Genomic DNA, 21141 nt, shown 5'->3' on the forward strand with positions numbered 1-21141 from the left:
CTGCAAAAATCCAGAATGATGTCTAAATGGCACCAAAGATCCCTTTGTTATTATTTAATGATCAACTAGCTTTTTGCAGGAAACATGTGGTATCTGCCTCGCTTCCCTAGTGAGACCGTTAGACGAGAGGAGGAAGCTGACAAGATCGCAAATATGAAAACAGCTTCCTCTCTTAAGCTTCAGGGAAGACCGCATAAGCTCAACGGAGCAGGCGCCCTTCGTCGGGTAAGAAGCGTCGAACCTGCAGTGCGCATGCTCAGCCCGAAGACCCGCAAAGGCCCGAAGGTCTGCCTTCACAGCCTTCGTAGAGGCGCGAGAAGAACGAAAGGCAGAGTTTGTCCTTGTGCGGCCTCCGTACTACGCCAGCGACATGGCGGAATATTCTTGCGTTAAGAAAACAAAACTGGTTCTTAAGGGGGAGAAATCGAAAAGGTGAGTGCATTATCCCTCGGGATTGTGGAGTGACGAAAGAGATGATGGAGCTGGGATTAAAGGAGGCTGTGTGGTTTTCAACAAATTTTAAAATCCGGTGTATTTTTTTAACTGCAATTTTTTAAACTGAAAAAAATGCAATTAACGCTGCCTTTAAAGGGGGATTTAATAGTACATTTCGTATCCTTCAATTTGTGTGTGTATCTTTGAGTCAATCTTTTGATTCCTAGCGACTGACTGCCTGGACTAATCCCTGAAGATTTCTAGGCAAGGTTTTTCAGAAGTGACTGCCTCCTTCCTAAGTCTGAGAAAAAAAGGCTGTCTGAAGGTCACCCAACTAAGTTGGCTTCTAGCCTAAGGCAGTACTAGAATTCCGCAGTTTCCCAGTTTCTAGTCTGGTGCTTTAACCACTACACCAGATTATTTCTCCTAAATCAGATTTTAGCTCAAAAGAAAGCACAGTATTGCTTAAGCTTTAGTAGAGTTTAAATTCAGCCAACTATTTTTTATAGCCTCTTGTTAAGTAAACTATAGTAAATTACATTGGAATTCCTTTTGCTCCTAATTTGTTTTTGGTTATATTTTGGCAATATTTATAGAAATGAAATTTGAATTATTGATAAACCTAAGCTACTGTCCGGTGGTCTATATTTAGGATAGTAACGGACGTGACTGAGGCTAGGATATAAAGACCTCTGTATTGTTCTGCTACTTTATGTATAGTTTCAAAAGAAACCAGGATAGATTTATAATATATAGCCTTTCTCTTTACATGTGAGATTCTGGGGAATCTTGCCTAGATAAAAAATTCAGTTAATTAGTTCTAAATTTCAGCATTTATCTTGGACATGTGCTTGCTATTTTGTTGAGTATTGCTGTCATTTAAGAAAGAAATGTGCAATAGTAAATTGGTTAGAATTATCTATTGCATGCAAATGTCCATTTTTTCTTTCAGTAAGAAAAAAAATAAAGATAAAAAACGTAAAAGAGAAGAGGATGTAGAAGCTCAGCTTGATATAGTTGGTAAGTGATTTTTTTATGGAAAAAAATTATGGGAATTCTTAATTAGGAACCAAATAAAGGTTAATGTTTAAATAAATTTGAAATTCTAGCTGATTGGGACAAACCTCCCTCTCTTAAACAGTTAATATATCATGTTTTGACTTTAATAATAGAACCTAAGCCTATTATGATGGTTGGAGTCTGAGCATAATGAAAATAGTCACAGAACTGTGTCTACACTTTCCATATTTTATGATAACTTTATGAGTATAACAATCACAGCATTTTATTCTAATTCTCAATTCTTCAAGCTATCTAACTTATGAACTTAGACATGAAGTCCACAGCTAGCAATAGTAAATATTATCCTTCATGTTTATTTTCAGCTGCTGTGGCAAGAGAATTTCTACATCTAACGCTAAACACTTCATTATTGGATTACAAAATGATAAAGAAGAATAGATACAGGGAAATGTGTTTTTGTGGCCTCCCATAGATTTGCAGTCTAAATCTGATATCCCATAAATAAGTTAATGCAGGGGTGTCAAACTCAATTTCATTGAGGGCCGCATCAGCATTGCGGTTGCCCTCAGGGGGCCGGATGGGTATGGCCGGGGTGGGCGTGGCCTACTGGGTGGGCGTGGCTAGAGTGCATATGGCCTACTGGGTGGGTGTGGCCAGCTCTACATCGTTCGCATCAAGGGTGCCTATGGGGGGCCTGGGCAGGAGTGGGACAGATCTGAGGGTCTCTGGCAGGAGGAGGGTCTCTGGGCCAGGGCCAAGGCAGTGGGGGCCTTTCCCTCACTGTTTCCAGAATGGCTTCGCGGGCCCCTGAGCCTTGTGTTTGACATGTCTTGAGTTAATGTGTTTAATTGAGGCTGTTGATTAACTGCTGTGATTGGGCATTAGCTTTGATCTCTCCTTAAAATATTTTTTTTACAAAGAAAAGCTGTTGCTTGACATTTCCAAAATATTTCTTAAGCAATTATAATCCCTTACATTTTAAGAAATAAGAGATCAGCTCTTTTATTGTTGTGTTGTTTTCTCTTACGTTAGAAGGCTGGTGGACGGTAACCAATTTTGGTGAAATCACAGGCACTGTAGCAATAGAGATGGGTTTTGGAACCTATATCAGTGCTCTAGATAATGGCCTCTTTACTCTTGGAGCTCCACATAAAGGTTGGTATCACATCTATGTATATTAAGAGTAATCATTCTGTTTTTCCCAGTGATAACAAATGTATGATAAATTAATCTTAGAAACACAGCCAAAGTAGTGTCCAGATTGCTACCTGCATTTAACATGCCACTTGCATCAAAAGAATACAGAACCAAGTACAGATAGAGCTTGACATTACCAAAATTGGGGCTGATGGTATGTGGCACATACCATCATAAAATGGGATGCTATGTGCCATATTGCTTAGCAGCGGCAATCCTGGCAGTCTCTGTTGCCATCATTAACCAAATTCCATCAGTCGTTAGCCCAAACCCATCCTGATCTAAGTCATTCCTGGCTTGGTTCCTCCTAGCCCAGAGCCTTTTTCTTCCAAAGTAAGGGAATGCCTTCCTTTCAACTCCTTGCAGCTGCCTACCACCACCACCCCAACTCTGCCCTTTCGGCTACCCCACATCCTGCCTTTTTAGGTAGGTGCCATATTTGTGTTTATATATCTCATGATGCAAAACCAGTCCTACTTGTTATTGTTATAAATTATACGGAGGTATAGGTAGTGAAAAATATCAGAAAAAAATAAACTTTTAATTTTCTAATGTCCTTAGTGAATTCTCTGGGTCTTTTGTATCAGTAATTGTTAAAATAATTCTCCAGCTCACAGCAACTACTAACCTATTTAAAGCCAAAGTTCTAGATTGAATGCTACCTGGTGCTCAGTTATATATTCATATGGAATTTAAAAGCAATTCAGTGACAGTTCTTGGAAATCCTGCCACTAGTTCCTTATTCAACTTCCAATTCTCTAACACTACTGGAATTAGGCTGCATTTCCCTTGTAGTCTGATTAACTTTGCTGTCTTTGGTTCTGGCTGAAGCAAGTCTGTCGGGGAGCTTCCTTAGACCATCTCATCTTAGGCTCAGTTCCACCTAAGAGAACAAATGATTGATGATTTGGCATACCATAGTCTCACTTTGTCTGCACTACCTGCTTTGTAATTAAATAAAACCCTGGCTGAACTGAAGAGAAGATTTGAGAATCTAGAGATCCAAAATGACAGAGCCAATGTCTTGTCTCAATTGCTTCTCTTCCCTGGACTGTCGCTTGATACTTCTTTAACATGTTATGTAGTCTACATTCCTATGTAGACTATTTATTTTGGCCCAGATTGCGATGTTGCCTAGTACGGCACCAATTGGTAGATATATAAGTCTCCCATTTCAAAGCCAGACTTGTTTCTTTTCAGACTTGGAGGTAGAATTTGTTTGATATGAGCTATAAAAAAATGCCTGTTGAACCCTGAATTTTGATCATACTTTGTATTTACAATTGTTAACAGTTCTAATTGCCATTACATCCAGGAAACCATTCCCTTTTCCTGTGTGGCCACTCTTCAGAAACCTCAAAGATATTTGACAAATTTTTATTAGTACTTACAAACCATCTTGTCCTCCATAATTTTATTTATTTAGAATTTTTAATCCCACATTTATTATTATAAATCTCAAGATGGTGAACATCCCTAATAATTACTCATATTTTTCTCACAGCCACAACCTTGTGAGGTGGGCTGGGCTAAGAGAGAGTTACTGGCTCACAGTCACCTATCTGGCTTTCATGCCTAAAGTGGGACTGGAACTCAGTTTCCTGGTTTGTCCTGGTGCTTTAACCACAATACCACTGGCTCTCTATAAATAACTCATGGTGACGAACTTGCCTAATACTCTTTCCTCCTCCTATTTTCCCCACAACCACAAACTCTCCTGGTTTCTAGCATAGTGCTTTAACTGGTAAATTTAACTTTAAATTGGTAGACATTGTCTGTTAGAATTTTTTTCATTTTTTAAATTCCTTTTTATAGTTAACTGTATTGCTAGTCTTTCTTGTTTTCGGCCTTAGATGGTAAATAAATTTTGATTGAACTGTCTATTTAAAAAAAAAAAAATAGATGAAGGCCCTAGTCCTCCTGAACAATTCACTGCAATCAAGCTGTCAGATACAAGGTAATTTTTCTCTTGGAGTTTGAATTTTTTATTATTATTATTATTATTATTATTATTATTATTATTATTATTATTATTATTATTATTATTATTATTATTATTATTTTATTTATATACCGCCCTTCTCCCGAAGGACTCAGGGCAGTGAACAGGGCAAACATATAAAATACAAAGATACAAAAGTTAAAAAAAGAATTAAACAATGCCCAAGCTAAAACAATAAATAGATATATTAAAAACAACAGTAAAATCCCAACCCATCCCCCATCAGGCCAGACTGGCTTGTTCGAATAAGTGAGTCTTCAGATCGCGTCGGAAGGAGCGAAGATTACCACATATAGATTGTATTATCTCTCCCTAGATGGCATTTATAAGCATAGTTTAGAAATAATATTCCCCTCTAAGAAATTAACATATATCATTTTTATATGTCCATGGGAGTTACAGAATCACTGCATGTGCACATTGAAATAACATATGAAGGGGTTTTTTTATTGTAGATTTAGATTGGCGATGTGCTTATTTATGTTGTCAGAGTTGTTCTGGATTTCCTCATAGTTTCAGTCTATTGTCATTTGTATCTGTTGTAACATTGCACACATTTCCTCTTGGAAAGTACCCAGAAAAAGATCGTGAATGAACAAACAAATCAGATAACAGAATACAAATTGGAAGAACATTGCAAATGAAAAGCATTATGATCCAAAACAAACAGGAAAAAAATTACAAGACTTTGATATAACAATAAAAATGGAGTGGACCATAGAATTCCCAGGAGAATCATCAGAGTTTGGGAGACAGAAAGTATATATCCTACCTATTCTATCTTCTGTATTCCCAACAGTACTTGCAAAAACATAGAAACTGCCGGGTAAGCGGAATATATCAACTTGGAAAGCTATTTGGCAAAAGAAGAAGGCTAGAGACAGATTCAAGAGATTTGATTCGCCCTATCAGATGAAGTATTACATGAGTAAACTTGTTTGAATATGGTTAAAAGAATAGAGAACTCTGAATATAAAGGGGCCCTATAACAAGAGGGTTAAGAGATTTAAGTAATGTAGTATGTTTTACAATATATGAAATGTAAAAATATTGGCATAATGTAACTTTTATAAAATATAAGTGAAATATAAGTGGATCAGAAAGGATGTTATAGCCAGATGTTATAAGATAGATAAAAAGCACAGTAATTTTATAATATATGAAATATGAAAATATTGGGATGGTGTACCTAAAAATATGGATATCTAGATGATTAACATTGAGAAAACTGATGACTGATAAGAATTGATTGAATAAAAGGGGAAATTAAGTTTAAACAAAAATCACGAAAATGGGATGCATGGTGAACTAATATGGTTATAAGAATATAAACTGATAAATGTTATACATAGATGTTATCACTATTTGTATAAATATGAAAAAATGTATAATCATTTATATATTGAAAATATTAAGAATTGTATTTGTTTAAGGTTGAAGGAAAATACAAATAGGAGAAGGGAAGATCAAAGAAACATTAATAATCAATATACTAATTATGGCATTATCAAATGTAGTCATTGACTGTTAATTATATTGTGGGGTTTTTTGTTTTTTCTTTCTCAAATATATAAACCAAGATAACATGCTGTACACCAGGCACTGATTTGATTTGATTTATTATATTTATATGCCGCCCTTCTCCCTAAGGACTCAGGGCGGCTCACAACAATAAAAACTAAAAAAGAACATGAAAATACAAAATTTAAAAAAGAATTAAACAGTAGATATGTTCAATACATAGTAATTTAACCCCATAAAACCAAACTTAAAACCATAGTCAGTTCAGGCCCGATTGTTGAAACATCCATGTCTTCAGGTCACGGCGAAAGGACCGAAGGTAGGGGGCATCCGCAGCTCCAGAGGCAACTCATTCCAGAGGGTCGGCGTGCCCACAGAGAAGGCTTAACCGACAGAACTCTGAGGAGGCCGACTCTGTGGGAGCGAACCGGGCTCCGAGGTTGACAATGGCAGCCGGTGGTCTCTCAAATACCCCGGGCCTAAGCCATGTAGGGCTTTAAAGGTACCGTAATTACTAGCACCTTGAATCATACCCAGAAGACAACCGGAGATTGTTATTGTTAAAAACTAATAAAAAATTAAAAAAAGAAATAACACATGAAGGAGATCCTATAGGTTAGGTTCACTGCTAAAAAATTTCAATTGTGCAGTTTCTGCACATGTAGGATGTATACATGGGGGTCTTCCACATGAAAGGAAAACAAAGACTATACGAACTAGAGCCCCTTCAGACTCATTCAGATCGTGCAATGGCTGGTTTGATATGTCATCAGGGGAAGGAAGGTTAGCCTACATAACCTCCTCTTCTAGCCACATTTCCATATGCTCATGTTCCGTTTGGAGAGAAGGATGACACCTTTCCTCATACAATTTGCATAAAACAAGTATACTTGCTTTATTGTTTTACCTTGTATATTCTGTTTCTGCTACAAATAGGAAAATTGGGTTTAAGAACTTACAAAGGTCAATCTAAGATCAAATCATGGTCTTAGATTGACCATTCTAAGTTCTTAAAACCAATTGGGATTTGAGAAAACCCAGATTCAAATCCCTATTTAATCATAGTATCTTTTTGCTGTCATTCTTTCTTAGCAGAAACTACTTCACTATTTTTTTCATGGTAACACAGTGAAAAGAAAATGCTACAAATACCATTCACTTAAACTCCCAAAGAAAAGGCAGCATATAGATGCTATTATTAACAGTAACAGCCATAACTATATAATGCTACTTATTAATTGAATTCACCCATTTTGCTATTTATGGCTTATTTTAACTAATGTCTAGTTCACCAAACTATACATTACTTTCTTTAAGCCATTACTTACAAACCACAATAAAAGATTCACACATCATGTTAGACCAAAATCAAGCGAATAGCATTGTGGCTAAATGTGGTATATGAACTTCACCATTTGTATTTCTGCTCTTAAGCCCTGTCTGAAGTTTATAAGTATTTCTGCAACCACAAGTAATCTGGAACACAATTTTAAAAAATATTAATTCCAGTGTTAATCTTATCAGTCCCCCAAATAAGGTGTCCTTCCTTCCTTCCTTCCTTCCTTCCTTCCTTCCTTCCTTCCTTCCTTCCTTCCTTTCTTCCTTCCTTCCTTCCTTCCTTTCTTTCTTTCTTTCTTTCTTTCTTTCTTTCTTTCAGAATTGCATTGAAATCAGGGTATGGAAAATACCTTGGCATTAATTCAGATGGGCTTGTAATTGGACGTTCCGATGCAATAGGTGCAAGGGAGCAGTGGGAGCCTGTGTTTCAAGAGGCAAGTATTCTAAAATGTTCATTGTCCTTCTTAAGTCCCAATAATAAATAAAATAAATAAATAAACAATGTATCTTTAAAAAGAGGATGTACTTTGTATTTGTGAAGAGAATTCAGAGTATCAGATGTGTCAGATAAAGTCACGGTGATTTGCTCTGAGCCTGACTCGCTGTGCAGCTCTTGGAGTTGACTGAGGCATGGTCTAGCAGAGTTACCTGTGAAGGGCTTGAGCCTATCAGTAGAGAGGAAGTGAACAAATCCTCAAAACTATAGGTACAACCACATGGTTATTAAATTCATAGCCTTTCTGGTTCATCAAGGTTCTGGATCCAGGCAGGGATGAATGTGTCCTTTTTTTTTTCAAGGGCAAGTGGAGATCTGCTAGCTTTTAAAGAGACAATGGTCTGTCATCTCAAGAAACTATCAATAAATCCAACCCTGCAGGACAATTTTTGTCTTGTCTCTAATTTTTCTTTTTTATGGAAAGTTATAGAGAATGTGGTTGGTTTGCAGCTTCAGAAAGCTTTGGAAGAAATGGATTGTCTGGCTCAGGAATTCTGAGAGTTGAAGTCCATAGGTCTTAAAGTTGCTATAGATTCCCAACCCTGATATATTGGCTGATTACCATCTATAAAACACTTCATGACGTAAGGACAAGCTATTTGATGGACCACCAATATTTGTTTGTGCCCATCCAGTGAAATGTACCTAGGTGAGTGTACTTTAGGTACTGTCTAAGTATCAATGTCCTGGTAATACTCTTGCATTCTCTGTTGCAAGAGTTTCTCTTTGCTATAGCATAGCTCAGGAGATTCAGATGGCCACAACTTTTTTTGGCCTTCCATAAGATCTTGAAATCCTGGTTCTTCCCTCAGGATTAGACCAGGATCTTAGATGGACTGATTTTGTAATAAGTAATTGGGAAGATGAATATGTTTGTGAGCTCAGTTGTATTTTCTCTTTTGTGATCTCACACTTCTGGCTGGTTATCTTTTCTTGCTTTTAATCCTATTTTACCTACACAGATTTGCATTTTGCAAGTTGGGTGGTCATACAAAAACATGTGAACAATAAATAAAATAATGTGTTCAATCCATACCCTCTTTAGTTACATCAGATCAAATAGCACACGATTAGAAGACTAGCCAAAGAGTCCTGTTCAGGTAGGGAAGATTATAATGGGCTTGATTGGCAAACTTCTTGTCTCATGAATCAAACTAGACGTCAAGATTCTGTTCCTCAGTAGCCCATTTACAAGATATTTTCATTTTCCCGCAACTCCAGGGAAGAGAGATTTGCACAAACTGTCAAAGAAATACTTATATACAAATGTCTTTTACTGTAAGTGAATAATGGAAGCAGTCCTACCTATCTCTCTTTAGGAATAGAGTTCAACATCACAAAAGTGTGGATTCACCTTGGGCTAAATGGATGAAATAATATATTCTGTAATAAGAGGACATCTTATGTTACTGACACTATTGGAACATTTATTGTAACATATTTTTTGAAGTGGCTGTTTTATTCTGACACCTGGAAAAGTGTGTTATTGAAAATAATTGTCAACTTGTTGAATGTAAACTTCAGTTTAAATTTGTAATAGTGTTCTAAAATGCTGTGTTGTAACACTAATAAAATGGGGGGGGCAATGGTTATGGATCCAAAATCCATGAACATGCATACATGTTCAGGATTAAAAATAACATTAATGGATTTGGAATTAATGGATATGGAAATGTCTTCTTGAAGAAATAAGCTGCTTTAAATCTTGCCTGTGAACCTTAAGCAAATAATCTACTAATTTGACTTGTTTTTTTCTTTCCCTTGCAGGGAAAAATGGCTCTGTTAGCAGCCAACAGCTGTTTTATCAGTTGTAATGAAGAAGGTGATATAGTAGCCAAAAGTAAAACAGCAGACAATGATGAAATGATAAAGGTAACTCTTGTGATTTGTAAATGCAGATACTCCTATAAGCAGTGCTTAAATAACAAACAAATGCAGAAACCTGTAATTTATCACTTAATTCACAAAAATCTCAATTTTTTTCAGAGATGGTCATGGTTACAAGAAATGATTGGTACACATGTATCCTTTCTGGCATTTTGGCTATAACACACACCATTTCTTATCATCAGTTGCTCTTCAGCAACCCTGACAAGGAAAATTTCTCATCTGATTTAGGCTGCCCATTTTAATTGGCTTTAACTTTAGTACTTGCTTGAGAGAAAAATGGGATCCTCAGCAATTTTAGATGAAATAGCTTTAGCTAAAGGGTTTTTTTCCCCCTTTATTTAAGGTACAGGCTTATATAGCAGAATTGATAGAATCCTATGCCTTGATGGAATCCTGAAATATTTAAAATCAGAAAATATTCAGGCAGTTGCATAGCAAAAGGCTCTGTCTGTCCCAGCAACAATGTTTAAGACTTAATGCTGGAAGAACAGTTGTACAATCATGACTTTAAACTAAATGCTTGCTATCCATTTTCCTTCAATCAGTCTTACACAACCTAGCACAGGGGTAGGCAACCTCGGCTCTTTTATGACTCATGGACTTCAACTCCCAGAATTCCTGAGCCAGCCAAGCTGGCTCAGGAATTCTGGGAGTTGAAGTCCATGAGTCATAAAAGAGCCGAGGTTGCCTACCCCTGACCTAGCATATCTTGATGTGTTGGATTATGCAAGTCTTTTTTCTCCAGTGTGCTAAGAGCAATAGGAGCCCAACACTCATGGGATGTATCACCTGGAGTAAAAGCTGCTTTGTTTCTAAGGGCTTTATTGTGAGATGTTATCAAAGCAAATTCTTCACAGATTGATGCATACTTAGGATTACTGAACCTGAATAGGAAAACTTGGATGAAAAATACCAGAAAGGAAGATAAAATTGAAGTTGGGGTTTTCAGAATCTGTAATTTTCTTTCCTCATTTAGATCAGAACATGTACAGAAAGAGAAGCCAAACAAAAAGATGACATTTCTGAGGAAGATAAAGGAAATGTAAAGCATTGTGAGATCAACTATGTGTATGTATCATAAAGACAAGCAGGTTGTATTTTCACTAGTAATAATAAGATATTTTCCCTTTGGTGAAAACTTTTCAAGAACTCTGACCTGAGATGACTGAATAAATATGTTTCAGCTGCTGCTAGGGCTCAAAACTGAACATAGGACAGATTTGGTTTTGAAGAACAACTTGCTTTCATAGAACAAAATAAAAACTTTTGCAGCTAAATGCAAAATAGATATTTTTTATCAACTTATCTTAAGATTTATCATTGGGGGTCTATCCATAAATGGGTGGATTGTTTTAAGCTATTTTACTGTTAAGATGTCTTAAATAGGTTTGTTCTACACATTGATGCACATATGTTCAACACTCCTCCCAATACTAAATCCCTTTGATTAAATCATGGAACTTGCCTTCTCTGGAATATGTTGCTAATCCTCCTAAGTTAAGAACTGCAGTACATGTTGTAAGATTTCTTCTTCTATTCTGGTTTGCATTTAATTCTGTCCTTGTACTGTATAATCTATACAGTTAGGAGGACAAGCAAGTCTATTGACTCTTTACTTGATCCCTGACTTGACTCCAGTTTCCTTATTTTTCTGTGCCAAGGGATGCTTTATAGTCTATAGTTCTTGGAAAAGTTAATCTTTACAAGACTTGTTTTATTCTATTAAAAAATTTCTGTACAATGAGAATTCACCCAACTATTCTGATTTTTTTTTCCTGCTTTTCAGTGGTCTATATTTTGCCTTCCATCTCTCAGGAGTCAACGACTAAGGACCACCAGTAGAGAGAAAATATATATTTATATTTATATTTATTAAATTTTTATACCGCCCTTCTCCCGAAGGACTCAGGGTGGTGTACAGGGCAATAAATATCGAAATACAAAATACAAAAGTTAAAAAGAATTAAATAATTATGCCCAATATAATACAATAATTAAAACTATGCTAAAACCCAAACCCCAAACCCATCAGACCAGGCCAGATTGTTCAAATAAATAGGTTTTTAGATCGCGTCGGAAGGAGTGAAGGTCGGGGGCCATCCGGAGCTCAACCGGCAAGCGGTTCCATAGGTCTAGCGCACCCACAGAGAACGCCCTCCCCCTGGGGGCAATCAGTCGGCATTCTCTGATCGGAGGCACCCTGAGGAGGCCCACTCTGTGGGAGCACACTGGACGGAGGGAAGTTGACGCCGGCAGCAGGTGCTGCCGTAGGTAGTCCGGACCCATGCCATGTAGGGCTTTATAGGTCATATGCCAAAGGCATTTGTGTTTTATTTTCTAGGAAGAAGTTTCAGAGTTTTCAAGATCACAAACTCAAAGTAAGCCAAGAAGATAGTAAAATTCTGAAAAAAGCTAGGAAAGAAGGCACTTTCCATGAAGCACTGCTGGACAGGTACTCTTATTTATATACTTATTTATTTATATACTATTATTTTATTTATCTCTTTTTTACCATATATAATACAAAGTGCCAAACATAGCAATATTCTTTCCTCATCATAATTTCCCCACCTGTGAGGTGAATTTGGCTGAGAGAGAGTGACTGGCCCAAAGTCACCCAGTCATCTTTCATGCCTAAAGTAGGACTAGAACTCATAGTCTCCTGGTTTCTAATGTGGTGTCTTAACCTCTAGATCAAATTATTTAAACCAAACTAATTAACAATCACAAAGCAATCATTCTCTTAACTACAGGATAGAGGGTCTTGTGTAGCTTTTCCTAAATTACCGTAAGTACGTATTTGTGCAGCACAAATTTTATACAAAAATATTCTACATACAAATATAAGAGTAAATATAATTTTTTCTGCTTAATTTATATTTATTAAATTTATATCACTAACTTAAATACAATAGTCCTCCCAATAAAAATATTCGAAACAATAAAACAATCATGGCTCTTATAAACAAAGCAGCACAATTCTCTCAATTTGTGTTCCATCTGAAATTTGCAATTAATACTTTGGAAGCAGGTTACTCATCTTGGGTGGCAGGGAGTTTGATGTTATGATGCAATAAAAAAAAGAAAAAAGAGAAAGAAAAGCATTATACAAAAAGCATTCAGATAGCCTACTCTATTTTTTCTCATTCTTTCCTTTTTCTCTGGGTGTATGCTAAGCTTACTTAAACATCGTTAAGTTTAAAAATACAAATTTATAAAATTGGCAACAGTGATAGACCTTGTGTGAGAAAACTGAACAGATGGTTAGTTAAACCTTTTTGGGTGGGAGGAAGAACTTTTTTTTTAAGGGAAGTAATCCTTTGTGTTTAGGGGCCTGGAAAAAGGTCAATTACCTAGACAAGGCTAGGAAAAAACCTATCTGCCTGCTGCCCCGGGGAAAAGGCACAAGCTTACTGCCTAAGCTTAACTCCATCAGTGAAGGTCAATTGGCGCTATCATAACACAAATTTGGGTGGGAACTCCTGTCAGTGACCTGCAATTAGCCAAAGTGGCACTTCTCAATTTGTGAACCCAGATTTTGTGATGATTAAACTTACTGTTATCATTGGTTGCACAATCAGCCAGATGTTTAGACTGGATTAGGCATATCTCCTTCCTAAGTATCTGAGATAAGCTGATGGTTAATAATAATAAATAATAATATTAGATTTATTAGATTTATATACTGCCCTTTCCCGAAGGACTCAGGGCGGTTTACAGGACATTTTAAAATCATATCAATACAAAATACAAAGTTAAAAGACAAATAAAAGATTAAATTATCCCTGAAAATAAAACCCAGTTAAAATTCTCAGCCTGGGTCAGAGAGCTCAATATATATATTAAATATATATTACTGTCATTATTATTATTTAGACTTCAGGGGTCCTTGGTGCTTTCTGAGCTTGCTTGTTTTCTTGCAGATGATTCATTACCCTAACTAGGTAACATCAGTGCTTTAGACTTAATTTTATGTGCACTCAGTTTTTTGCTGTGCATGAGGGTTTCGGTGTGAGAGCATAAGGTTAGGATAGGCACCTGAATTTTTTGATAGTCATTTATTTAAAGAGCTTCTTGCTCTCTCTTTTCCAATACCTCCTTCCCTCACAGCTGTTTCTGCATGACAGTGCAGACAGTCAAAGACAGGAATTCTTGCAGACTGCTTTTATAGTTCAAAGAAAAAAATGGTGCCTGTATGTCAGTTATATATGTCATTTTGAGAAGATTTCCAAACATTTTAAACATGTAGCCAATAATTATATTCAAAATTTTGTCCTATCAAAGAACTCCTATTAAATATCTGATAACTGGTGTCCAAATATGATGGAATTTGTCCTTAGTATAGAGTTTTTTATCCATCATTTCTCACAGTACCCACTGATTCAGCTGAAGATGGCAGAGTTCTTTTGCATTCTGCTTTTTGCAACAACAAAATTAGCAACTAATAGCAAGAATTCAACTTATATGCACTAAGAAACATAGATACAGGTAGTCCTTGACTTACAACCACAGCTGAGCTCAAAATGTTTGTTGCTAAGCAATACAGTTAAATGAATTTTGCTGCATTTTACAACCTTTCTTGCTGCAGTTCTTAAGTGAATCGTTGCAGTTGTTGAGTTAGTTTTTTAAAATGTTTTTTTTTAAATTTTAATTGTTTAGTTTAACTTATTTATTGGGGCTGTTTATTTAATTTCTTTTAACTTTTGTATTGTTGTTTTTATTGTTGTTAGCCGCCCTGAGTCCTTCGGGAGATAGGGCGGCATATAAGTCCCAAAAATAAATAAATAAATAGTAACACGGTTGTTAAGTGAATCAGGCTTCCCCATTGACCTGGTTCTCAGAAAGTTGCAAAAGATGATCATATGATTCCGGGACACTGCAACCATCATAAATAAGAGTCAATTCCCAAGTATCTGAATTTTGATCAGGTGACCATGGATATGCTGCAACAGCCATAAGTATGAAAAACAATCATAAGTCACTTTTTTCACTGCCGTTATAACTTTGAATGGTCACTGAATGAACTGTTGTAAGTTGAGGACTACGTGTAATGAACCAATTTGAGGATTCGTTGTGGGAGTTGATGGTTGGGTTTTCCTCTTTTCTTCAGTAATTTTCAAACAAAAGCATTGACTAATGTTGTTCCTCTAAAAGCAATATATACTATCGTATCTACATCTTCCTCTGCATAATCTAAAAAGTTTGCCATGCTGATTTTTAAACATTACTATTTTAAATATTTTGATCACAATGTTTCATAATATATATATATATTTGAGTATATATTTGAGTTGTACCCTTGCGGCCTCTGACCCGGCGCAGATCCCAGCGAGCCCCATGGTTCACCGAGGAGCTCCGGGAGATGAAGCGTCGGAGACGGGGCCTAGAGAGCCGTTGGAGATCCAGTCGATCCGAATCCGACCGATTGCGACTAAGAATCCTCACCAGGTCTTATCTCGCTGCGATAAGGGTGGCAAAATCCAACTACTTTTCCACCCTCATTGCGTCCGCAGATAATCGCCCGGCTGCCTTGTTCAGGGTGACTCGCTCCCTATTAAACCAAGAGGTGAGGGAGGAACCCTTGCAGGGTCGAGCCGAGGAATTTGGTCAATATCTGCTGGATAAAATTGCTCGGATTCGAACTGGCCTGGACTCCAACTGGGCTGAGATGGAAGAACAAGACATGGACAGTCTTGTCGACGTCATCTGGGAAGAATTTGATCCTGTAACTCCTAAGGAAGTGGACAGGATTATGAGAAGGTTGAGCTCCTCCACATGCTTACTGGACCCGTGCCCTTCCTGGCTGGCCTATGCAGCTCGAGAGGGGACACGAGGCTGGTTCCTAGCGGTCATCTCTGCTTCTCTGAGTGAGGGTCACTTCCCCACCGCCTTGAAGGAGGCGGTGGTGAGACCTCTCCTCAAGAAGCCCACCTTGGACCCATCCTCTTTGAATAACTTTCGTCCAGTCTCCAATCTTCACTTCCTTGCGAAGGTTGTTGAGAGCGTGGTGGCGCACCAACTTCCTCAGATCCTGGATGAAGCGGTTTATCTAGACCCGTACCAATCGGGTTTCAGGCCGGGCTACAGCACGGAGACGGCATTGGTCGCTCTGATGAATGATCTCTGGAGAGCCCGGGACAGGGGCCATTCCTCTGTCCTAGTCTTATTAGACCTCTCGGCGGCTTTCGATACCATCGACCATGGTATCTTGCTGCGGCGCCTCAGGGGACTGGGAGTGGGAGGCACGGTTCTGCGTTGGTTCTCCTCCTTTCTCCAGGGTCGCTCGCAGTCGGTGCTGACAGGGGGACAGAGGTCGACCCCGAGGCCTCTCGCTTGCGGAGTCCCTCAGGGGTCGGTCCTCTCGCCTCTCCTGTTCAACATCTACATGAAACCGCTGGGTGAGATCATTCGCAGTTTTGGAGTAGGGTACCATCAGTATGCTGATGACACCCAGCTTTTTATCTCAACTCCAAACAATATCAGTGATGCCCTAGACGTGATGTCCCGCTGCCTGAAAGCGGTCCGGGAATGGATGGGGAGAAACAGGCTTCAACTGAACCCGGACAAGACTGAATGGCTGTACGTACCGGCAAGCCAGGATATTCAGAACGTCCCACTGCTTAACATTGGGGACAAGTTACTTCCCCCTGTTGATAGGGCCCGCAACCTGGGTGTCCTCCTAGACTCGCAGCTCTCCCTGGAAGACCACATAGGAGCTGTGACCAAGGGGGCCTTCTCCCGGGTTCGACTAGTTCGCCAACTACGGCCTTATCTGGACCTGGATTCCTTACGTACAGTCACCCATGCCCTTGTGACCTCTCGCCTAGACTGTTGTAACGCTCTCTACATGGGGCTGCCCTTGAGATCCACTCGGAAGCTTCAACTGGTGCAAAGTGCGGCGGCACGGACACTCTTGGGAGCCTCCCGATACTCCCATATCACACCTCTCCTCCGTGCGCTGCACTGGCTTCCGGTTGCCTTCCGTGTGAAGTTCAAGGTGCTAACAATGACATACAAAGCCCTACATGGCATGGGTCCGGACTACCTACGGGAGCACCTTCTGCCAATGTCAGCACCCCACCGTCCTGTGCGCTCCCACAGAGAGGGCCTCCTCAGGGTGCCACCGCTCAAGGAATGTCGGCTGGTGGCCCCCAGGGGGAGGGCATTCTCAGTGGGTGCGCCAGCCCTCTGGAACAGCTTACCAACCGAAATCCGGATGGCCCCTGACCTCCGTACCTTCCGTCGCGACTTAAAAACTTTCCTGTTCCAGCAGTCCGGCCTGGCATGATAGCGTTAATTGGGGTCCCAGTTTGTTTTCATTAGTGTTTCTTATTATTTTTATTGTTCAATCTGTATACATTCCTTCCTCTGTACACCGCCCCGAGTCCCTCGGGAGAAGGGCGGTTTATAAAAACTAATAAATAAAATAAATAAATAAATAATAAAGCAAGCGGTCTCAAGTATTTTTTGGAAGCATGACAAGCTCAAAACTACTGACAAAAATCCCACAACAGTCCAATTTGCTTATGTTGCTAGAGTTCACATTTGATATATTTCAAAATGGTACATCTGGCACACTCCTACTTATATCAGCGACAAATGATATGGCTTTAGTAGAAATAGTTCCCATTGATTTTGCTTAAATCACAATTGCATTATGTCAAGCATTCTAATCCATCCTTTTCTTCCTTTCTTTTTTAGGAGATCAAAACTGAAGGCTGATAGATATTGCAAATAATCAGAACTGCGGTGCACTTTTTTCTTCCCTTGCTAGCAGCTCTGTCCCTGTGTTGATGTGTGTGAATTTTTTAAAAATAAAACAGATTTGTCAAACTAAATCTCAATTATTCTAAGATCTTGCTATTTCTTTAGGAAGTAAGTCCTTGTGTTAATATATTTAATATCTTCATGTTTGTAATTGGCATTACATTTATAATTGCTGCAAGATTATCAAAAAAAATAAGCACAAAAATGCACAAAGGCTGAAAATCTCATACATAGTACAACAAATGGCTCTGTATGGCTTTAAAAGAGTCAAAGTATACATAAAATTAAGCCCCATGCTATTAATGTCTTTGACACCTTTTACAAGCCAAGTAAAATTGTTCTAAAGCCTCTTCCAAATATTATAGGAAGGTAATATTCCCATATTAATACTAGGTCCAAAATCAGAGCTCTACTACAAAAGGAGAATATGCTGTTGATGTTGAAGGTATGCAGGATGCTCCAATAAGATTGAATACACAGGTACTTCTTGATTTACAATAGTTCATTTAGTGACCATTCAAAGTTAGAAGAGCACTAAAGTGACTTATGACCGCTTTTCACGCTTAAAACTGCTGCAGCATCCCCATGGTCACATGATCAAAATTTGGATGCTTGGCAACTGGTTCATATTTATTTATTTATTGATGGGATTTATATCCCGCCCTATCTCCTGAAGGACTCAGGGCGGCTCACAATAAAACATATAATAAGTGCATTTATGACGGTTGCAGGGTCCTGGAGGTCATGTGATCACCTTTTGTGAACTTCTGACAAGCAAAGTCAATAGGGAAGGAAATCACTTAACAACCATGTTATTAACTTATCAACTGCAGTGATTCACTTAACAACTGTGACAAGAAAAGTCAAACTGGGGCAGAATTCACTTAACTGTCTTAGCAACAGAAATTTTGGAGTCAATTGTCATAAGTCGAGGACCACCTGTATAGGATATATTAATTGATAGTAGGTGGTTCACAGCTAACTTATACTTAAGCAACGTAAACTGTCATATATCAAACTAAACACTGGACTGGGCTTAAAAGGCAGATGGCATTTCATTAAGAGGTTTATACGGCATTCCAAGAAGTGAAATGTATTTTGACCATTACCAGAACAGCTGTAATTGAGTCAGTTACAGTTTCCAGAATTCTTCAAGGGCTGGTCCATTAAAAGTATTTAAATTTATATTGTAGATGTTTGAGTGCAATATTATTATAGTATTGTTATTTGAGGGAACACCTCCTGCCGGCATCAAACGCCCTTCGCCCAGTGCGCTCCCACAGGGTGCCGCCGGTGAGAGATTGCCGGCGGGTGACACCCAGGGATAGGGCCTTCTCAGTGGGAGCGCCTGCCCTCTGGAACCAGCTGCCGGTGGAGCTGAGAACTGCCTCCGATCATTCCGCCGGGGCCTGAAGACCTGGCTCTTTGAGCTCTCGGGCCCAGGCTGAGGAGAAATTTTTAATTGGGTTTTTTTTTAAGAGTACAGGGTCAATTTAATATTTTTTAATTTGGTTTTTAACTTTTGTATGTTGGATTTTTTAATTCCCTGTAAACCGCCCTGAGTCCTCAGGGAAAGGGCGGTATATAAATGTAACTAAATAAATAAATAAATAAACTATTGAATCTGAAAATAGTGGCAGGTATTAAACATAAAGACCAATATTAATAAATCAGTGCGTTATTTCATTATCCATAGGCTTTCCAAGGGGGCACAAAAGCTCAGAAGTTGAAGACAGCTTGTCAGCTGGAAAGCTGACAGCCTGGGTCCAAGACCCGAGCACTACGCAATGAGACGAGCTCCCATAACTTGCCCCAGTTCCTGCCCACCTAGCCGGAATGGGACAACTTGCTGCAGCCAACTTGCCACGGGTGATTTGTTGTGGCCAACTCACCACGGCTAACTTGCCATGGGTCATCTCACCATGGGACAATTCAACAATTCAATTTAATTATCTAACACATTTTAATTTTTGTCATATTTCATTTCGTCTCTCTTGCATCCTATCTTTAATGATTCTATACCACCATTTCTTCAATATTGGTGTAAATCTTGTCCCACGGCAAGTAGTCCTGCAGCAAGTTGGCCATGGCGAGTAGTCCTGTGGCAAGTTGGTAACAGCAATTTGTTTTGGTGAGATGGCCTAGACCAGGGGTAGGCAACCTCGGCTCTTTTATGACTCACGGACTTCAACTCCCAGAATTCCTGAGTCAGCTTTGCTGACACAGGAATTCTGGGAGTTGAGGTCCGTGAGTCAAAAGAGCCGAGGTTGCCTACCCCTGGCCTAGACCCTCACCCAGGAGTTCAAAAGCATGCAAATACGAAAAGATAAATAGGTACCAATTCAGTGGGAAGGTAACTGTTCCATGCACCTCAGCATATAGTCATGCTGGCCACATGACCATGGAAGTGTCTTCAGACAACGCTGTCTCCCCAGATAAGAAACAGATTAGCACCACCACTAGAATTGGACAGGGGAATCCTTTGTTGAGGCCCAGGAGGGGGTGTCTGTGGCTTCGGAGGACTGTAGGGAAGAGCAGGCTGAGGCAGGCAGGGCCCTTCAGGTTTGCAACAGGAAAGGCACAGTGCAGGCGAGGAGCAGGCCCCGCCCCCCCACCTGATCGGAGAGGAGGAGAGAACAATGGAGGCAGGCTCAATTGCTTAGGAGGAGAGCATCCTGGCCCGCTTCACAAGGCACACCTGGGGCCTAGGATATAAGGAGATGCTGTGGGGTGGGGCATTTGCCGGGAACAAACGTTCTACTGGAGATGTGAATTGTGCTCTTGTCTAATCTGGTCACTTTGAAATCCGGACTGGTCGGTTTCCTGCTTCACAGCCACAGAAGACATTTCTGAGTCTTTCCTTACAGACTGCAGGCAAGCCGAGAGTTAAAAGGACTATTTGCATTCTGTTTTTCTGTTATCTGTCTTGCTTGTGTGTGCATTGCTTGAACTCTTGCCAGCTTCTGTGGGAGCTTTGGGAGAACTTGGGCAGCGATTATAGAACTGTTTCTTTGCTAGCTGACTGCTTGTCTCCGTTCAGGGCCCTGGGTCATCACACCTAAGCTCTCCAAAGTTTACTGAAAAGTTAAAAAAAATGTGGGTGAAGTTGATTTCCAATAGGGAGCTTTTCCATAATATAGACACTTCCAAAAAGAAGCAACACCTGCAAGCTAGGTCCCCTTCACAAAAGTTTTTTTTCCAGGAAATGCAGCCTAATTTAGTTAAATATAGGCTTTTTGTAGAACCCATGTCAACGCTGCTAACATTGGATGTTTTTGCATTGACAACAGATGGAAATGTAGCCATTTTCTACCTTTCGCTTTTAAAGTTAGATGATGCTGGGCAGCGGGGATGTGAATGAGAGTCCAGCTAGATATAACAACACTGAACGTAGCGTGAGAATCAAGGTTATTGAAATCAGAGCTGATAAAGAATTGGCAGGCTGGAGAGCTGGAGAAGAAGCCTGCACTTC

The 21141-nt window shown here is 39.2% G+C and overlaps 1 protein-coding gene across 1 annotated transcript; it reads left to right on the forward strand.

The window, feature by feature from the left end:
- The first annotated feature begins 256 nt into the window (after positions 1–256).
- FRG1 (FSHD region gene 1) lies at positions 257–17746 on the forward strand. The gene is made up of 9 exons (XM_083367035.1): positions 257–432; positions 1388–1455; positions 2491–2613; positions 4558–4612; positions 7836–7950; positions 9780–9884; positions 10879–10970; positions 12244–12354; positions 17604–17746. Exons 1-9 carry the CDS (start codon positions 371–373, stop codon positions 17638–17640), a joined length of 768 nt encoding a protein of 255 aa, XP_083223161.1. The 5' UTR covers positions 257–370; the 3' UTR covers positions 17641–17746.
- The last annotated feature ends 3395 nt before the right edge of the window (positions 17747–21141 follow it).

The sequence above is a fragment of the Vipera ursinii genome (genome assembly GCF_947247035.1).
Source record: "Vipera ursinii genome assembly, chromosome: 7".
NCBI classification, from domain to species: domain Eukaryota; kingdom Metazoa; phylum Chordata; class Lepidosauria; order Squamata; family Viperidae; genus Vipera; species Vipera ursinii.